We start from the raw sequence: 19,979 nt of genomic DNA, 5'->3' as shown, positions 1-19,979 counted from the left end.
CACACACACACACACACACACACACACACTCACAATGTTTAAGTAATTCCTGATAGGACAGAGTCAGAAAGCCATGAGACCTGAAAGAGGCCGAGCTTACGACTAACATTTTGTATTTTACAAAAGAAAAGAAACTATCTCATTAATAAGGGTCATAGTCACCCTTGGGTTTCCCTATGTTAAACTGTTACTGCTGCTTCATGTGAAATTGGGATAGGTTATTCTGCAGGAGGATTACTTTTTGAGGGAACCTTCTTTAGTACAGTTAGACGGGGTAAAAACCACCCAGTTGATTTAAGTACTTCTCCTTTCTGGAGCTATGCATAGATCATCTGATAGGTTCTGGAGGCTGGACACCAGTTCATTCACAAATGACTCAGATTTGCAAATATTCATGATATTATTCCATTCTAACTTAAAAGAGACATGGCATGGCCCTGTGGAAAAGAGACCAGAGGGGCTGCTGCTTGTCTAGGCCTGCTGTGAGGTGGGTGTGGTATTGGGTGAAGCCCAGGACTGCAGAAGCCTGGACAAGGTAACCGCTGGGCAAGGGCTTACATTTACCTGCACAAATTATTTCTGTTCCAGTGGATGTTCCTTTTCTCAGGCACCCTGCCTTTTCTAGCCACTATCCTAGTGACCCTCTGAATTTGTGATCCTGTCCCCAGAGGTGCTTTAGAGGCTTTACTTTTCCACCCCACTGCTGACGTTTACAAGAGCCTCTCTTTCTACAGGTAATCCCAGGTTCCACCTGCGCTGTCTTTGGCCTTGGAGGAGTTGGCTTATCGGTCATCATGGGCTGCAAGTCAGCTGGGGCCTCTAGGATCATTGGGATTGACCTCAATAAAGCCAAGTTTTAGAAGGCCCTGGCTGTAAGAGCCACAGAGTGCATCAGCCCCAAGGACTCTGTCAAGCCCATCAGTGAGGTGCTGCCGGAAATGACAGGCAACAGTGTGGGCTATACTTTTGAAGTTATTGGGTGTCTTGAAACCATGGTGAGAACCAAAATTCAGGGAGCCACAAAACGTACCCAAGCTATGAGATATGCATGAGATTGAGCTCATGTCCATAACTTTATTAGGTACAGAATTAAGTATTTGTCAGGCAAAAGCTGATAACCATGGAAGGATTTCACCTAAAAGATACAAATGTGAAGAGCAGTTCTACTTGGCAGAGCACAGTGGAATGGTAGTAAGCACATCTCAGTACAGGGTTCTTAAGTGTTTGTCATCTTCCTTGTACATAGGAGTTCCTGGCCAAAGTGATTCCATCTTGAATTTTGTTTAGCAATCACAAGCTAACTCCCTGAGCAAAAGGGCAGATGCAGGGTGGAAAGACACTATTCTGATGTTGCAGTCACTCCCCCAAATCTGAGACTGACCCATATTGTCACCATTTTCTCCTGAGATCTATCTTCCTTTATCCAAATTCCCTCAGAATATGGGTCTTTGAGCAGTATTCAGTATTGGGTATGCTATTAGGGACTATCGATTTTTGATACTGTGAAGAACACTGGTCTCTGAAATATATACCAACATTTGTGTTATACTGTAGCAAGTATATAAACATAGCTTAATGAATGGACATATGACCAGAAAATGGGGATTAGCCTCAGAGATACTACTGAGAGTCCTTTGTTTCACACCTCAGTATTTTAATTTTCAAACGAAAAGTTTAAACCTATGCCGATTAGCTTCATTTTGTTTCCCTCAAGTGACTTATGACTTACCTAAATGGTTGATATTGGTGAAAAAATCACAAGGATTTTCCTGTGTTTTAATCCCTGGCACACTGGAGACATCACTACCCTGGCCATGTAAGTGACTGCCCAGTGTTATGAAGGAGAGATCTGTGCAGGAAGGAATGCAATGAAAGACTCGAATTTCATTGAAGATTTTTAAAAGCAAGTAGAGTAGAAAAGGATGTAGACTTAAGTTAACTTCAGACTTGAAAGCCAAGCTAATTTACTAGAACTATGATAGTTCCTAGGCCTGTAAGATCTCACAAGAGGCCTGAGAAGCTAATTTTATTACTTGTTTTGAACTCAGGTCGATGCCCTTGCATCCTGCCACATGAACTATGGGACCAGTGTGGTGGTGGGTGCGCCTCCTTTGGCCAAGATGCTCAGCTATGACCCAATGCTGCTCTTCACTGGATGCACATGGAAGGGGTGTGTCTTTGGAGGTGAGGACAGCAGAGCCTGAGGGTGTTATGGGTTTCCTTCTGAGGCTTGGTACCTGAAAGCAGCCTACTGTATCTTCCTCACATCTGGCTCAGAAACCTTCCTTCAACCGGGCCTGGTGGCTCACCTCTGTAATCCCAGCACAGTGGGAGGCTGAGGCAGGAGGTTGGCAAGTTCAATCCCAGGCTTAGTGACTTAGTGAGACAGTGCCTCAGAAATAAATAAATGTGATGGGATATAGTGTTATGTTTCAATCTCTAGTATGACAGAAAAACTTTTTCTGCCAAAAAATGAGGATGAAATGAACTAAAGTAGAACCATGACCACAATAATATAAAAGATAATTATCCACTTTTCATTTTGATTTAGGGGATTATTGGTGGGCACATTTTTAGTATTAGCATCAGCAATCCACTTTCCCAAAGGTCTGAAGCAGTGATGCCAGTAGTGTTTCTATGGGATGATCAATGTTATGTTATTCTCCATACACACAAGAATAGAATATGCCTGAAAAATATAGAATTAGCAAAATATCTGGGCCCAAAGATAAAATAGACAATCACAAAGAGATCTTCACATGCTGTATGGATGGTTCCAGTTCACAGCAGAATGACAAAGAGTGAGGATCAGTGGGCCAGAGCCACCGTGCTGTTCTGTGATGGGTGTCCTCCGGCCTCCCATTGTCCAACGTCTTCATGATCTTGTACCTGGGGCTTTGGGAGCTCTTCCAACATTAGAGTCTGTCACCTGCAGTGTAAGAGAGTTAACAGCCACTCAAGTAACTGCTAAGAGCGTAAAAGGGAGAATAATTGCTCTTTGTTTAGACAAGTATGCAATTTGGGGCTGAATGTAAAACATATAAAAGAAACGACATATGAATAAATGTAACAAAAAATAAATGTGGTAACAAATGTAAAGGAAATTATAAGTGGAATTATTCAGCATTATAAGTTACCAAAATTTTGCATAAATGAGTTAGTTTAGTTTGTTTTTTAGTAACTGAGATAATTACTCATTAACAATAAAAGTAAGATTTAGAACCAGTAAGCCCCTTGACCCACACAGTTCCTGACCTGACAGCTGTCACTTAAAATTGGTAGCCATGAGACCACAGCTTAGTTGTTTTTCTGAATTTTCCTGCAGTACTCTCTGGGGCACTGCAGTGTGGGGCTAGTTGGTATGGATGAGGTTCCTTCCAGAAGATCCTTAGAAGAAGTAACACTTGGATGGAGTAACAAGATGGTAGTGAAACACTGGGCCTCCTCACATTAACCTTCGGTGTGAGGAGGTATACTATGCACCCTTCAGGGTACTGGCTGTAAAGTTCCCGTATTCAGTGAATACTGAGTGTGTGCTGAGTACCAGGGATCTTCCCAGGTGCTGAGACAGAGCAGATCAGAGCTTGCCCAAGCATGGCACTCAGGACAGGGAGAGGCTTTCACTCTAGTTCAGCAATTCAATGAGGAAGCAAATGTAGGAATTATCAGAGGGTGAAAAGTACCACAGAGCACAGAGTGAGGGCTATAGATAGTGCTAGTGTAGAGGACAGGGTAGTGTGGTGAGCAGTGCTGTTTTGCAATTTTCAGAGAAGGTAAGGGACACAAAGGAACTGAGATATTAAGAAATTGTGAGAAAGTATATCCCAGGGAGAGAGCAAAGCAAATGCAGGGCATGTTGGCTATTGGAAGGAGGTCAGCAGGGCAGAGCAAAGCAGGCTGCAAAGCCTAATAGGGACAGCACTGGGGCTTTGAGGACAGCATGCTCTCACCCAGGGTCCCTTTCCATATTCTCCTACAGGCTGATATTGGAACACATTGCCCCAGATGCAAAAGGCACCAGCAGGGGGTACTTAGGGAGTCCTCATACTTCAGGAAGGAGAGGATGGTGGCTGAGACAAGTGACAATGCTGGCAGGAAAGGGTTAGATCCCGGATATACTTGAAGATGCAGCCAGCAGGATTTGCTGACTCACACTGTATGTTTTTCACTGCACTGTATGACAAGAACAGCATACAAGGCTTAGAGCCTGAGCAGCAGAAATGATGGAGAGTTCCTCACTTCCTGGAGTGGAAGGCATGGGATGGACAGGTTGGAGTGGAGTAGAGTAGGTTGGGGGGGGGGGATCAAGTTTGCACTCCTGTCAGACATCTGAAGAGAGATGCCAGGCAAAGGCTAGAGGTATGAATCTGCAGCCCAGCTCAAGGTGTGGGCTGGAGGCATAAGCAAAGTGCTTTAGACACAGTGTGTTTTAAAATCATAAAGTTAGGGGCCAGCGATATAGGCCGGAGGCACAGTGCCTGCCTGACAAGCACAAGCCCTGAGTTTGATTCGCAGTACTACTACTACTGCTACTGCTACTTCTACTACTAACAACACAAAGTCAGAGGGAATTATCCTGGGAGTATATGTAGACAAAGAGAACAAAAGGTCCACAGACTAAGCCCTGGGACCCGTTAGTTAGAGGCCTAGGATTTAGGGAGAACTCAGTAGAAATGTCCTTACTCTACGACAGTATGGTACCTAGAAGTCACATGAGCAGAGAGAAAAACGGGAACCCCCAGCTCTAGCAGATCCATTTCATGGATCATGTCAGTCTGGGATTCAGCATGGATCACTGTGTCGAAAGAGGTCATATGATTAAGGCAAGATGTGTGGATCAGTGTTCAGGAGGCTGATCTGAGTAAGATCTCGAGAGAGGGAAGGAAAGGGGTGGAAACAGGACAAGCAGGTGACCGCTGGTCCTATAGTTTACCTGTAAGGCGGAAAACATGTGGGAGGCTGAGGAAGAAGGGGAACGAGGAAAGGCTTTCCAGCCTTTCATTCTAAAATGGGAGAAACAGAGCTCATTTGTGATGTTGAGGATGATGAAATGTGAGGGGAAATACAGGGAGAGAAGGCACAATGTAAAATAAAGCATCAAGATAATTTAGTAAAGAACAGAGGGGAAATATGTGCTTATTTGTAGGCTGGAAGAGCAGAGACGATGTACCAAAACTAGTGGCTGATTTCTTGGCAAAGAAATTTGACCTGGACCAGTTGATAACACACATTTTACCTTTTAACAAAATCAATGAAGGGTTCGAACTGCTGTACTCAGGACAAAGGTAACTACTGTTTTGGTGATCTAGTGTCTTCCCCAAGGGAACTGTTAAAGTCTAGCTTTTATTTATTTATACTGAGAATCAAACTTTCCTCCTTGTGCTTGCTGGGCAGGTGCCTCTAAACTATATCCCTGTTCCCAAAATCTAGTGTTTATAAATGTACATCTTCCTTTCATATTTTATTTCTAACTACCTAAGCTAGGCAGAATGATGTAGCTACTTACTTTCTTCTTTAGAGTCTGTCATTGTCCTGTGTTTAATTTTTAAAATCCTCTGTCCTGAGGATTATTTTTTTTTTTTGGCAGTCTGATTTCACCTTGGCTATTTTCATTTAATCGTAAAGTTGCTAACTTCTTCAATTCACACCACACAATTCTTGTACATCACAGTTTTCAAAGTGGTCTTCCCAATGTGCTTTTTCCTGTTTTTGAGACTGGTATCATTCTTACCATTTTCTGCTGACAAAACTAAGGTTAGGAGCGATAAATAACAATATCAGAGCCTGGTCTCGTGGAGGGCACTGACTCGCTGCAAAACGTGTGTCCTGTTCGTCACAAGCCACAGATCCTTACAGAGCTCGGCAAGCTCCAGATACACACGCGTCCTCTCATGCAGGCAGTGTTTCTGGGCCTGAGCAAGGAGAAAGGTAGAATATAAGAACTGACACAGTATTACTTAGCTCTGCCAATGGGTGCCTGGGCAGTGCACACCTGAACAGCAGCCGAAAAGCCTGTCTGTAAGGTGCACAGTGATGTCACTTGTTGGATCTTTAAATATTTACTGAGCACCTGTTATATATATCTGGAGGATTTAGATAATACACCATAGTAAAAAGAACTGTGCATTTACCCAAGATCTAAGCTCCCACCAACTTTCCCGAGTGCCATTTTCAATGTTGTGTCTGGTGTCTAAGACTGGGATAGCCTGAAGAATCATGGCATTATGGACATACATTCAAACTATTTTTAAGCAAGGAAACAATGGATTTCATCAGAGAAACTGTACTCTTTTATTTATATAAGCAAGCTTAATGGCTTTACATGGCCAATTCAAAAATATTTGTCTTCTAAATAAATCCTTTCAGAAATTTTGCTTCCAATTTTGCCCTAATTCAGTGACCCTGAAGTGGTATTTGTGACCAGATCCTTGTTTCCATGTGCTTCCTGCACAGCTCCCCTGAATATCCCCCTCACCTCAACGTCACCCCTAGTAACCCTTTTACCTGTTCTCATCTCAGAAAACACTATCTCTGCTTCTGCTTTTATGGACTAGAAGCCGCAGCACCCTGTGACTTCTTTTTTACTCTTGTCCACCACAACCAGATCTGTGCTAAGCACACAGGTGCTTCCCAGGTGCCTCCCTTGTGTTCACTGCAGCCTTTCCTGCTCCTGGACCCCTCTGGGCCTTGGTACAGTGTGTTGCAGCTCCTTTGGATGTGTCAGCACAGGAGCCGGATAAGGGTCCTGCTTCTGGGTCACTCTTCACCCAGCTTCCAGACTCTGGCTGCCCCCAATATCAGTGCCTCAGCATAGTTTCAAAAGCCCTCAACACCAAATTAAAGCCTATTTTCCTTATTAATATACTTACGTAAATGTAGCCCCCAGTCTCCTGTATCTTTTCTACTATGCTTTCAGGGATTTTTCTGATTTCTTGGGCATAGAAAGGCTAAGCACCTTGCACACCTCTTCCTATTTGTGCCTCCTTGGCCTTGTGCACACTTTCTTCTCAGCCTGAATACCCTTTCCTCTCATCAGCGCACTGTGGTACACGTACTAATGCTTCCAGAATCAGATCAATACCTAGTGGAGAAGCTTAGGGAGAATATAACGTATAAGTATCTCAGGCTCCAGGGGTTTCCAGGAACAGATTGTCTGATGTTTTGAAAAAGCAGAAGAAATAATTGTCGGGCTTGGGAGATAGCTCAGTAGAATAAGCACTTCCCTGGCAAGTACAATGACCTGAGTTCAATGCCTGATTCTGCCAAAACAAGAAAAGAAAAGAAAAAAAAAAAGACATAATTGTTTAAGCTTTTTTTTTTCTTTGAAAAATAGGAGTAAATCACTAAAAAGTCTAATTTCACCTTTCAGCATTCGAACTGTCTTGACCTTATAAGATCCTGGGGAGGACTCTGTGGACCTTTCCTTCTGTGATTCCCTCCTTGGATAATGCAGCTGTGTAAGATCTTATGTACACTGTTATGCTTTTTAAAGGTTTATGAGTCTTACTAATAACTGAAAATCTTATAAACACCTGGGTTTTAGCATGAGATTAAATAACAAAATTGTAACTTTATGCTGCCTTGGATTGTAAGTATATATCTTAAAAAGCATACTTCTGGTGTTCTATGTTGGGCTGGGAAGTTTTCTTAGAGCCTTTGCTAACTGGTGTTACTTAAAGCAGACAGCATGCAAAGACATGGTCACTGTATTTTGAAAGGTAATATTCCTTGAACACATTAGCACTATTCCTGTCTGGATTTGAATGTCGATTCTTTAAAACACTCATTAAAAATTAACTTAAATTGTGAAGCAAGTTCATTGCACTCTACATGTTTGATTAGATTATGAAAGAAGGGGAAATTTTCCAATGTTTAATTTTTCATTAGATAACTTGGTGAAATTAAATATATTATAAGGGTACTTGAGACCTTTTTTCCATATATATTCATATTTTATAAAATACACTTTATAATGTTTTTAAATGCACAATCATAGCCAGAATCATGTTGTAATATTTATCATAATGTTCATCTTACTAAAGTAGAATTTCAAATTTGTAAGTCTCTAATTTACTTAATAATGACTCATTTAACAAAAGGTGTTTTAAGTTTGGTATAACTGCACTTGTGGATATATCTACCATTTGTTTACCCATATGTATGTAACCACATATATAAAATGTGTTAAAAATCTTATTACAATTAAAAGTTTTACAACATGATTTGTGGTGACATAGTTTGTTTCAAAGAAGCACTTTTAGTTTGTTACCAAGATTTTACTGGTTCAGGATAAGTGATGCAGCACCTCAAAAACATAAGAAAATTTATGAGAAAAATACTAAGTGGGGTGGGCATAGCAGACACTTGGAGTTTCAGTAGAAGGACATCACATAGCTTAGATCACCCTGCCTTAGTGATTTCAAAATGCCCCGGTAACTATATGCCACTTCTACATGATGTATATTTGCTAAAGAACAGTGGCTTGATTCAAGGGTTAGATTGTCTTTTCCAGGAAAGGGTTCTTTGAAACTCATTCTGTGGGGCCAGCATTATCCTGATACCAAAAATCATACAATTACACAAAATAAAAAATATAGGTTAATATTCCTCATAAATACAAATGCAAAGCTTCTGAACAAGATACTAGCAAACTAAATCCAAAAAGACAAAAACAGTAAGTTATCTCTGCCCTAAGTTGGCAAGATAGTTCAGCATGTACAAACTAACAAACTTAATGCATGATATTGACAGAATGAAGGACAAAACCACATGATCATCTCAACTTGATAATAACAGAAAAAGCATTTGGTCAAATTCAACTTGGTATTAAGAACAACTGTCAACAAATTTTCATGTAGGAGGGATGTACCTGAACTGAATGAAAGCTACGTATGACAAAATCACAGCCCAGATCATATAGAATAGGAGAAAAGCTTAAAACTTTTCTCCAATATTTGAAACAAGACAATAATGTCCACTTTCATATTGAACATAGTACTGAAAATCTTCAGAATAAAGCACCAGCAAGCAGGCGTAGGGCCTGGGGATTGGCTCCCCGGACCTGCCATGCAGGCTCCACCCCCAGGGCACACTGGGACTGCAATTGAGACTGGGCATGGTGGCGCGCACATGTAATCCCAGCTCTTGGGAAGCTGTAAACAGGCGGATCACTACTAGACTGATCTAATAGTGAGACCCTGAACACCTTGTAGACCTTTCCCTAAAATATAAAATAAATAAATGAAAATCTTACCAGAAAAATTATGCATCAGAAATAAAAAGCATCAAAATTAAAAAGGAAGAAATCAAATTGTTCTTATCACATGAAAAATCTAATACTGTAACTTCATTAAGATGCTGAAACAAATTTAATAAAGTTGCAAGATACATAATTAATATACAAAAATTAATAGTATTTCTAAATACAAATCAACTTGCTGAAAATAATTTTAGAGTCTGGGGTGTTAGCTCAGTAGAATAAGTGCTCACCTGGCAAGGGCAAGGTCCTGAGGACAATCCCCAGGACCTCAAAAAAAAAAAAAAAAAGTAGTGAAAATAATTTTAGAGTCCCTTTCACAATACCTACAAAAATAAAATACTTAAATGTAAATTTAACCAAGGAAGTTAAAGGCATCTACACTAAAAATTATCCAACACTGATAAAAACATTGAAGACACATAGAAAAATAAAAAGACACTCCACAAGCATTGTTTGGAATGATTAATATTATTAAACTGTTACACTACCTAAAGCAATCTACAGATTCAATGCAATTCTCATCAAAATATTTGTGGCATTCTTCATGGAACTAGAAAAAAATCTAAAGTACATATGGACCCTCTCCCTGAAGAAAAAGACACTAAATAGCCAAAGTAACTCTGAGTTAAAAGAACAAAGCTGGAGTCAGCATAATGTCTGACTTGGAAACACATTGCAAAGTCATAGTAACCAAAAGAATAAGGTACTAGCATATATACCAATGGAACAAAAGAGAAAACACAGAGATTAGTCTATGTACATAAGTTCAACTGGTTTTCAGCAGAGTTGTCCAAAACATGTATTGGAGAAAGTTTCTTTTAAAAATGTGCTGAGCTGTGGGTGCCTCACCCGGGGTGGCCTAAGGGCTTGGCCAACAACCTCTGAGAGTGCTCCAGGCAGTGGCCCTGTTCAGGACACTACGGAGGCCCAGGTGGACTGACGTGGCTCCAAGTCTAGCCCCTGCATGGAAAGCAAGTTAAGGATTAATATGAAGAAGCTCAGAAGCAGATAGTGCCAGACAATAAGCAGTACTTGGTAAACATTTGGTTAGTGGGGCAGCATTTCCTTTTCCCACTGCTGCTGAGATGGCAGAAATTAGTCAAATTCAGTATGAAATGGAATACACCAAAGGTATTAGTGAATGAGGGTCGGAAAAATTAAAAGTAGCACCACCAAATGCTGACCTGGAACAAGGATTCCAAGAAGGAGTTCCAAATGCTAGTGTGATACAAGTTCCAGAGAGGATTGTTGTAGCAGGAAATAATTAAGACATTTTGTTTTCAAGACTAGCAGATTTTGACCTTGTTCAGTTGACTCCGTTAAAACCTCTGGCACTAAAAACAACACCTCGTGTACTTATGCTAAGTGAGAGACCGCTAGATTTTCTGGATTTAGAAAGACCTCCAACTCCTCAAAGTGATGAAATCCGTGCAGTTGGCAGGCTAAAAAGAGAGCGCTCTAAGAGTGAAAATACTGTTCGCCAAAATGGACAGCTGGTCAGAAACAATTCTATATCTGTGTTGCGCGGTGAGTCTGCTGACACCACTTCCAGTCCTCATCATGACGTCAGGTACAGAATTTCAAATGTAGATACAACAATTGAAGGAACAGTGGATGACGTGACTGCTGTAGATGCAGCTTATTAAGATGACAGATGATCAAACTAAACAGATTCTTACAACTTCTAGAAGAGGAAAACAAAGAATGTGCTAAAACAGAAATGGGCTGCTTAATGGCTGGCTTTGGTTTCACCACCAGAAGTAACCTTGGCACTCAGATATATTGTCTCAGCTGCTGGAAACATAAAGGATTTACAAATGTCTTTGTTTCTGTCTTTGCAGTGTATGTAATTTTATATAGCCCATGCCCTGAAAAAGTATATTTCTTCCAGAAAGTAGGGGAAAGGACCTATATTTGTAGAAGTAAGGTATATTCTGTCTATATGCTATATTCTCTTTAAAGTAGTTCTGCAGTAATATCTTACGTAAAACTGTTTTGCATGTTTTGTAAATAGGTATTATTTGATTTTTTAAAAAACTAGTTTTTAACCTCATCAATCTGCACAGCTGATTCTGTGAAAGAGAGAGAGAACACATCAGGAATGATTTGGAAAGGTATCTGTAAAAGAAAATAAGTGTTTTGTGCTGTTTTGGTAATAGGCATTTTGGTCTTTTAACTAGTAAGCAGTTTTGTTAAGAGACAGTTTTGCACCACCTTTCGACATTAACCCTTGATGTCATGGTCTGGTACCAGATTTAAGAAAATCAAACCACCTAATATTTCATGATCACCTGTACAAATTAAATTGATTCCTAACAATAAAGAAGTAATATATGTGTGGCGTGCATGTTTTTTCATTTTAGTTTTGCAGATAATTTTCTATAAAATACATTTTTACTAAGTCCCTGTGTGAACAACTTAAAACAAAAGACAAACTAAGGTACAAATGTAGTATATTTAATAAACTGTCAACCAAAGCTATAAAAAAATAAAAATGTGCTGGGGAAACTGAATATACATATGCAAAATAATGAAATTAGATCCCTGATTCCCACCAGTTACAACTCAATATGGATTAAATACCTAAGTGTAAGACCTGAAACTATGAAACCACTAGAAGAAAACAAAGGGGACACACTTTATATATTAGTATAGGCAAATATTATTTTGGATAAAACCTCAAAACACAGTCAGCATAAAGGGAAACTAATCAAATGAGTTGATATCAAACTGAGAGTCTTCTACACAGCAGTTCAACAGAGTAAAGAGGTAATCGGTAGAACAGGAGAAAATTTTTCAAAAGGAAGTTACCATCTAGTACATAGAAGGCACACAAGCAACTCAACCATATGAAAATGAATAAACAAATTGAAAATTAGGCAAATGGTTTAAGTAGACATCTTTCAAAAGAAGATATACGACTGGCCAATAATATATGAAAAATTGATCAACATTGTAAAAAAATTATAAATCAAAAGCACAATGAGATATCACCTCATATTTGTTAAGATATATCATGAAAAAGACAAAAAATAAGTGCTGATAGAGATATGGAGAAAGTGGAACTCTTGTACACTGTTGCTAAGAATGTAAATTAGTACAGCTAGTATGGAAATCAATACCAAAATTCATAAGAAAAATAACTGTAAGATACAGAAATCCCACCTCAAAGTACATAACCATCAGTAACCCATCAACACAGCAAAAGACACTTGCACTCTCATATTTATTGCAGCATTTATTCACAATAGCCAAGATACAAAATCAACAAAGGTGTCCATCAACAGGTGAATGGATAAACAAAATGTCATTTGGGTTCACAATACAGCATTTATTATTCCACTATAAAAAAAGAGTGAAATCTTATCACCTAGAGGATGTTATGTTAAGTGAGATAAGCCAGGCACAGAAAGACAAATATCACATGTTCTTACCTGTATATGGAAGCTAAGGTCAATCTCAGAGATAGAGCATAGAAAACAGTTCCCTGCTGTGCAGGAAGGGGAGAGGGAAGAGACAGAAGTTGGCTAAGGGCTATCAAATACAGTTATATAGTAGATCAGACTACCTACTGTTGCAGCACAGAAGGGTAACTATAGTTCCCAATCTATTATTTATCTCAAAACAACTAGAAGAGAAATTTTTAAGGTCTTCAACACAAAGAATTGTCCATTTCCCAACCTGATCACTACTTATTGTGTAACTACTCAATTATCACCTTGTACTCCATAAGTCTGTAAAATTGTTAGTTGTCAAATAATTTTTAATTGACAAGGGCTTAATTTAAGTTTGTGAGAATATTTGAGAACACCTAAAAATGTAAGGAATTCTTTTGTGATGTATCTTCATTACTAGCTAAGATTAGTGATGGAAATTCTCAAAGCACTCTACAGTGTCTCCAAGTCACAGTTTACCTAAAAATCTTTTGGAGGCCTTCCCCTAACTAATGATAATATCTGTTGGCTCTAAGGACCCAATTAATGCAGAAAAAGAGAGAATTTTTAACAAGAAAAAATTGTAAACTGAATTAAATCCCTTGTACCTTTTATTTCAAATTTTGAAAATATATAAATAAGGACATCTAAAGTTATGTACAAAAAGAGATGCATTAAAAATGTCAAGAAGGAATAAACATATTTTCAGAACACAGGCCTTAAAACGAAATCTCCTTTATGCCTACAATGCCCTATAAATTGCATTTTTATAGATACATTGCATGTATGATAAGTTTATACATTTGATATTATAAAATTGTGTGAAATCACTTCTCATTTGTGAGCTTGCTGTGATCAAATACTGAATTTATCTTCTAGCATCTTATCAGGGAAACTTGTTCATGAAAAGTCTGTTTAGTCTTCAGAAAACATTTGTTTTAAACAGAATGGTGGGTTTCACATTTTTACATATATGTTATTTCTAGTTAATGAAGCCACAGAGCATTGTCTGAATGAGACCTTGAATATTAAAGGTTTAAAAAGCAAGAAATAGCTACAGGAATATTAAAATAAATATGTACATATTTTTAAAAATATTTTTTTCAGGACCAGTCAAATAGCTCAGCGGATTAAAGTGCCCGCTTAGGCAGACATAGGGACTGAGGTTCAATGCCGGGAGCGCCATGCCGGCCCTGCTCCCAGGGTGCTCTGAGAAGGTGATTGAGACTGGGCATGGTGGTGCACACCTACAATCCCAGTGCTTAGGAGGCTGAAAATAGGAGGGTCACTACTAGTCTGATCTGTAAACTCTGTACTAAATACATTAAAAAAATTTTTTTTCAAGGCTAGAGATTAAAGCCTCTATACTGAGCTGCATCCTGACCTAGCTCTTATTTTAAGAATAACCCTGACTTTTCAATTACTTAAATTATGGGAAGATTGTTTATTAATCAGGTGATCTATTTCCATCTCAGCCATGTATACAGTACTGAGCTATGTGCTTGGTACAGGGTGATGAATGACAGAGACAGTCCCTACCTTCATTGAGCACATAGGAATCTAAAAGAAAATATTTTCTGTTGTTAGTATTTACTTCAAAATGTTAATATATTATTCAGATTCATGAAGCTGACAAATGCTAATTCTTGGTGGGTATTTTTATACATTTATTTGCCTCAATAATCAGCTTCCTCATGGACTTGTCCAGAAAGGAATATGCTTTAATTGTCAGTACTGAATTAAAAGGATTTCAACCTAGAGGAAGAAAGGGTCTGCATGTGCCTCACTCCCAGGTAGCCCCTCCTCCACCATGACCTCAAGTTCAACTCCCTGAAGCTCTGCCCCTGGCATTTTGCTTCTGCTTCCTCTTCATTAGAGAAATTATTTACATTTCTATGCAATAAATTAAGCCTCAGAAGCTAGTTTCTAGATTTCATCTTCATGCATGTATATTTGTTCATTGTTTTGCTCTTAAGTCCCTCACAGTAGTGCATTCACTTTGCTAAGGAGGGTGCCGAGCACTTACTATGCAGGCAGCAAGTCCCAGGCTTCAGTAGTTCCTTCTATTGTCAGTCACCCCATGGACTACAGAGAAGTGGCCACTGCCTTTTCTGAGCATTTGGCCTGTGAGGCATGAGGTTTTACAAGACAAAGACTGTGCTCCCAGCTGAGTACTTCCCAGCCCTGAAAGAAGCTAAGGTAGGAGAACCACAAACTTGAGTTCTGTTGGGAAATCTTCAAAACCCTGTCTCAAAATAACTTTTTGAAAAAAAGCTGGGTGGGAAAAAATGGCTTTAAATGCAGCTTAGTATGAGTGCGCTACATTCTATCTCCAGTACTAAAGGAGGAAAAAAGATTACTTTAAGTTCCTTTTTAAAATAGTAGCCAGTGGAACATTCGGTGCTCATCTGATACTATGCAAACATTTTTGCTGATTAAACATTGAATTGAAAAGATTGCACATCTGACTGTGTATGTGCCCCACTCTTTAAGTGAATCCTCCTGTTAGCCAAAGAATTAAGTAACAGGTGTGTTCTTGGCAACTGCTCTTTCAGGCAGTCAAATAATTTATTTTAAATTTGGGCTTATTTTTCTTTCTCCTAAATACAAATCTTGCTTAAGATTTAAGTTAGCATTTTTTATAAAGATAATACATGATTGAATTTGCAATTACACATTTGCAAAAACAGATATGGTGTTTTATCTTTGCTAGCATTTTATAAGTTTCGAGGTAAATTTTAGCAAAGAACCACGAAACTGTGTAACACCTTGGCATGCATCAAATGTAGTACTAGTCACCCAGCAAGGTCTTTTCCAAAACAAACTTTCCTATCAAAAACAAAAAACAAGAAGTGCAAATATTATATTCTGGATTACAACATTAGTTGAAAGCACGATGTAGTGGCCCCATTCAGGCCTGGACTTGATCCCAGCTCCACCTTTAACTGAAGCTTTCAGCACCTGGTTCCTGAGGCCCCATGAACTCCTGCTCTGCAATGGTCTGAATAGAATGGAGCTCTTGAAGTAATCATAAACTTGGCTTCTCTTCACCTTCAGGAAGAACACTGAGAATGTTTGCTTAGAATAAAGGGTTTCAAAACCCAGCTTAGTGCTTCAATGTAGGGGTGCTCCAGTTTGTTAGTTCCAATAAATAAAAATCAGAGAAATAGGCTTTCCTGGAAGCCACCAAAGATCCTGGAAGGCGCTTGGCTAAATTCAAAGGAAATGCTGAAGACAGGCAGCTTAATCCAGGCAACTTGATCTAGGACTAAGTCCCTCAGCAAAAGAACAAGAGAACACTGGGTTCAAAGATCTCAGCCATGGAAGTACCAAGAGGCCCTACTTATAAGGTGACCAGTATGGCAGAGTGCTAACCCTGATTTGCACTGCTGTCCACTTAAATTTAAGAATATTATAAGAGCTACCACTTTTAAAGCTAATTTGTCTACATTCTGTAACTTATTTTGTGGAAGGTATACCCATTCTCATCTCTTTCCTTAAGTTCTTTTTAGTTATTAAACCATGAGCTATATCCCATTTGAATTATTTGATGTACTTTAGTGAGGGTGAAACACAAATTAAGAAACACCTCAGTACTGAGACTCCAGTCAGAGGCTCAATCAGCCCATGGTTGCCAGGTTGAGGAGTTTATAAAGCAGATTAGGTGTGTTCCTTTGTACTTTGCCCAAATTGTGCATATAGACTTTTGGGAACAGTCTAAAACCATGCTCTAAATGTGGAAACACTAACAAAGCACCATTTCCTTTCACCTCCCGTCCCTAGAGAGATTATATACACAATAGTGTTGGATAAACTACACATATGTAATCATAGCTATACCTAAAAACGCCTTCTAAGTAGATGAATTCTGGTCTAGTACCCCTCTCTTCCAATTCCTTCCCTCCTCTATGACATGTGATACAGGCACATGTGTCGAAAATTTGATGGAACAATTTCAGTTGCAAAGGTCTATTTTCAAATGACAGCCTTTCTATAAATTTTAAAATAAAGTAGATAAAATGTAGCTTGTCAACTCTACCTCTGTCATACATTGTCAGCCTCTGAGGTGCCCAGGGATTAGATATAAAATTAGGATTCATTTGTCTGATATATATACAACATATATAGTACAACAAAGTTAAATGAAATGCATGTCACAAAAGGGAAATTGATAAGCTGAGAGTTTCAGTACATGTTCACAAATACCTTTTGCAATTTCCTCCCTGCCAGCTCCCTCAGTGAACGAGACCATGTACTATTTACAGAGGTGGTTTACAATTTTCTTTCCTAATACAATATTTTTGTCAATTTTAAAATTATTTATAGAAGTACTTATTCTACCACTTTTACTTTTAAAAATATCAAGCTCTTCTAAATAAAATCAGCAATAGATCCGAACAGTGTTATCTTCCATATAGGACCATTTTGCCTTGAACCATTCCGTCCTCTCTTCCTCCTCCTTGGTTCTGTTCCTTATGGATAAAGACAGGTTTATAAGATGATTGGAGACAATGGAACAATTTCATATCCAAAACTCATTTACAGGGGATAAACTTCCTTATAAATCTCAACACAAGTGTATATAATATGATAATTTTATGCAATATTTTGTCATGCACCAACAATCTAACTTCAAAGGCCTAAGTTGTTTGTCCACTGAAAACAGCCAAACAAAGCTACAAAACATCTGGGAAAATGATGTCTGAAAATGTCCAAGTCCACTAGCATCTCACCTTTGTCATTGTTCCCTCTTGCCTCCCACTGAGCAAGTGTGTATGTTAGGACATTATTTCCAGAGGTAATTTAACAAAGCACAAGATTTCCTATGAATTTCAGCAAGAAGATGTTTACAAAGTGATATTTTACTAGTTACAATGAACATCAGTCGGGCGCTTCTAAGCCTTCGCATTAAACCAGATGTTTCCAGTAGGGCCTGCAGTACTATGATTGTTCAAGTGAAAATTCATATAAATGGCACACACATGATTATAGTCACAATTTTAAAGTGTCCTTAAAATGTTAGGATTTTGTCCTGGAGCCCTCCTGCTCTTCGCCATCCTAGTGGGTAACAAGGCTCAAATTTTCAAAAGACAATCATTGCTAGAGGGCTTCAGGGGACATTTTAGAGGCAGGATAAAAGATTCAGCGTATGGTAACAGTGGGCTTGACTGCCTCACCAGGTCGTCAGTGACCGACTTACTACTACTTAGAGAATCAGGGCATTCTTAGTGCTACTGTTTATAAATAAGTTTACTCAGTACTCACCAAAGGCACAGTCTATATGACTTACTTTTCACTATTCCCTGTAAATTTTGCTTTCCTTTTCCTCCTAATTACGAAGAGAATTTTGGAAAATTCTATGTACTTTGCCTTTTATTTCCTCAGATATGCCCCATTTCCCGTCATCACCTCCAGAGTGAAGCCACCAAGATGCAGCTGTGGCCACACCACACTTCCGTTGACAGTCCCTCCAGGATCAGCAGGTCCTTTCTTATATACTTTAGTTATATTGGAGGATCCAGTCTCTCATTTTACATGGTTCAAGTACTATGCACAGTCTCTGTCCTATAGCTTCTAAATAAATCTACAATCTCTGAGCCAGAGCCGGTGGGTCCAGACCGCAGAGCAGCTGTGGGCTTCAGGGAATACAGAGGGGCACCTGCACGGCTGCGTGTTGTGCTCACAACGCTGTGGGCCACCGCAGTGGTGCTGGCACTGGCTTATGTGCTGGTGCTGGGACCCAGGCTGCCCCCTCTGAAGCCCCTACCCAGCCAGCGCCTTGCAGCTTGTCCTGGCAGCCTTCTGGCTGCTTAATCTGGTGGACAACGTGGGGCTGTTCTTGTGCTTGGACTCCAGCATCTGGGCATAATGGGCCAGGGCTGGGCATGAGTTTGCACTGGGGAGGGGCACCAGACCCGAGATTAGACCAGACTAAGTTTCCACTGGGTTGTTAGATCCAGAAAATTTGGGATAGAAGAGCAAAAATGAGTATTATTTTTTTCACTCAAATATTTATTGAGCACCTATGTGCAGGATACTATTTTGAGGACTGGGGATACAATAAAACAAATTCACCACTTGAAATAGATCTCAGTGGGAAAATAGGCTACACTATAGGTCTGGTAAGTATGTGCATTACATAAAATGTCAGTTGTGGTGGCATGGGAACAAAAATTAGAGTGGGGCTATTTGGTCAATTTGGCAAGACTCTGTCTCAAAATACAATTTAAAAAGGGCTGGAAGCCAAATGCAGGGGTGCACTCTGTAACCCTAGCACACTGGGAGGCTGAGGCAGGAGAATAGCAAGGGGCTAGACAACTTAGTGACTTAGTGAGACCCTGTCTCAAAAATACAAAAAGGATTGAGGATGTAGCTCTGTATCAAGGCCCTGGGTTCAAACCCCAGTATAAAAAACCAAACAGGCAGGCAGTGGTGGTGCTGGAGTTGTAGCTCATTGCTCTATCGTAAGTAAAGCAGGTTAAAGGAAATTCAAGTTTCTGTTTTAAATAGGTAGTCAGCCCTCAGCACCAGAAATAACTTTTTGAGATGATGGATTTATCCATCACATTGATTTAATAATTCTTCATTACATTCAGAAATCATAATGTGAATATTACAATTAAAACTAAAAATAAGTGTGGTGGTGAAGGCTTGTAATCTAAGCATTCAGGAGGTTAACGCAGGAGTTCAAGGCCAACCTGGGCTACATAGCAAAACACTATCTCACCCTCTCTAATCCTCCCAATAAATAGGTAGTCAAGGGGGACCTCATTGAGCAAAACTTGGAGATGACTTAGCTTTGTGGGCAGAGTGTTCCAGGCAGAGGGGCCAGACCCTGCAAAGGTCGTGAAGGGGTTGCTTGGCTATCATATTTCCAGAACAGCAAGAATGGTAGGGCTAGAGTGAGAGAGAGCAAGAGGTGTTAGGGCCTAAGGACCTTCTACTCATTGAATGCTTTGATTTTTACTGGAAAGGCATTAGAGGGTGGATAGCCATTAGAGGGTTTTGAGTGGGGGGCATCAAGTAAGCTTTAGAAAACTCAGTCTGACTTCTGGGATGAGATTATGCTTGAGGGGACAGACAGGCAAGACACTATTGTAATAATGGCTTGGACAGTTCATGGTGACTTGAGGCAGTAAAAATAAAGTAACAAAAAATTAAATCTACACTGAAAGAATGATTTAATGATTCTAAGCATTTGCCTTGGAGTGGCTATAAACTTTGACTTATATTCTTTCTGTCCTTAATTCAGCATACTTTTAACTGTGTAAGCCAGAAATTTGAAT

General features: G+C 39.4%; 1 protein-coding gene and 1 pseudogene across 1 annotated transcript in view; both read left to right on the top strand.

The window, feature by feature from the left end:
• The window catches only part of Adh7 (alcohol dehydrogenase 7 (class IV), mu or sigma polypeptide), a 16,354-nt gene extending 8,897 nt beyond the window's left edge, over window positions 1–7,457 (top strand). Inside the window, 4 exon segments of the mRNA XM_004643714.2 lie at window positions 735–995; window positions 2,049–2,184; window positions 5,147–5,285; window positions 7,370–7,457. Coding sequence (XP_004643771.1) covers window positions 735–995; window positions 2,049–2,184; window positions 5,147–5,285; window positions 7,370–7,394 — 561 coding nt within the window. The 3' untranslated portion in view covers window positions 7,395–7,457.
• Window positions 7,458–10,187: 2,730 nt separating this feature from the next.
• LOC101570218 lies at window positions 10,188–18,507 on the top strand (annotated as a pseudogene).
• Window positions 18,508–19,979: the final 1,472 nt, after the last annotated feature.

The sequence above is a fragment of the Octodon degus genome, unplaced genomic scaffold, assembly GCF_000260255.1.
Source record: "Octodon degus isolate 3935 unplaced genomic scaffold, OctDeg1.0 scaffold00183, whole genome shotgun sequence".
NCBI classification, from domain to species: domain Eukaryota; kingdom Metazoa; phylum Chordata; class Mammalia; order Rodentia; family Octodontidae; genus Octodon; species Octodon degus.
The sequence above is the reverse complement of the archived record's forward strand: the minus strand, read 5'-3'. Positions and strand labels throughout refer to the sequence as shown.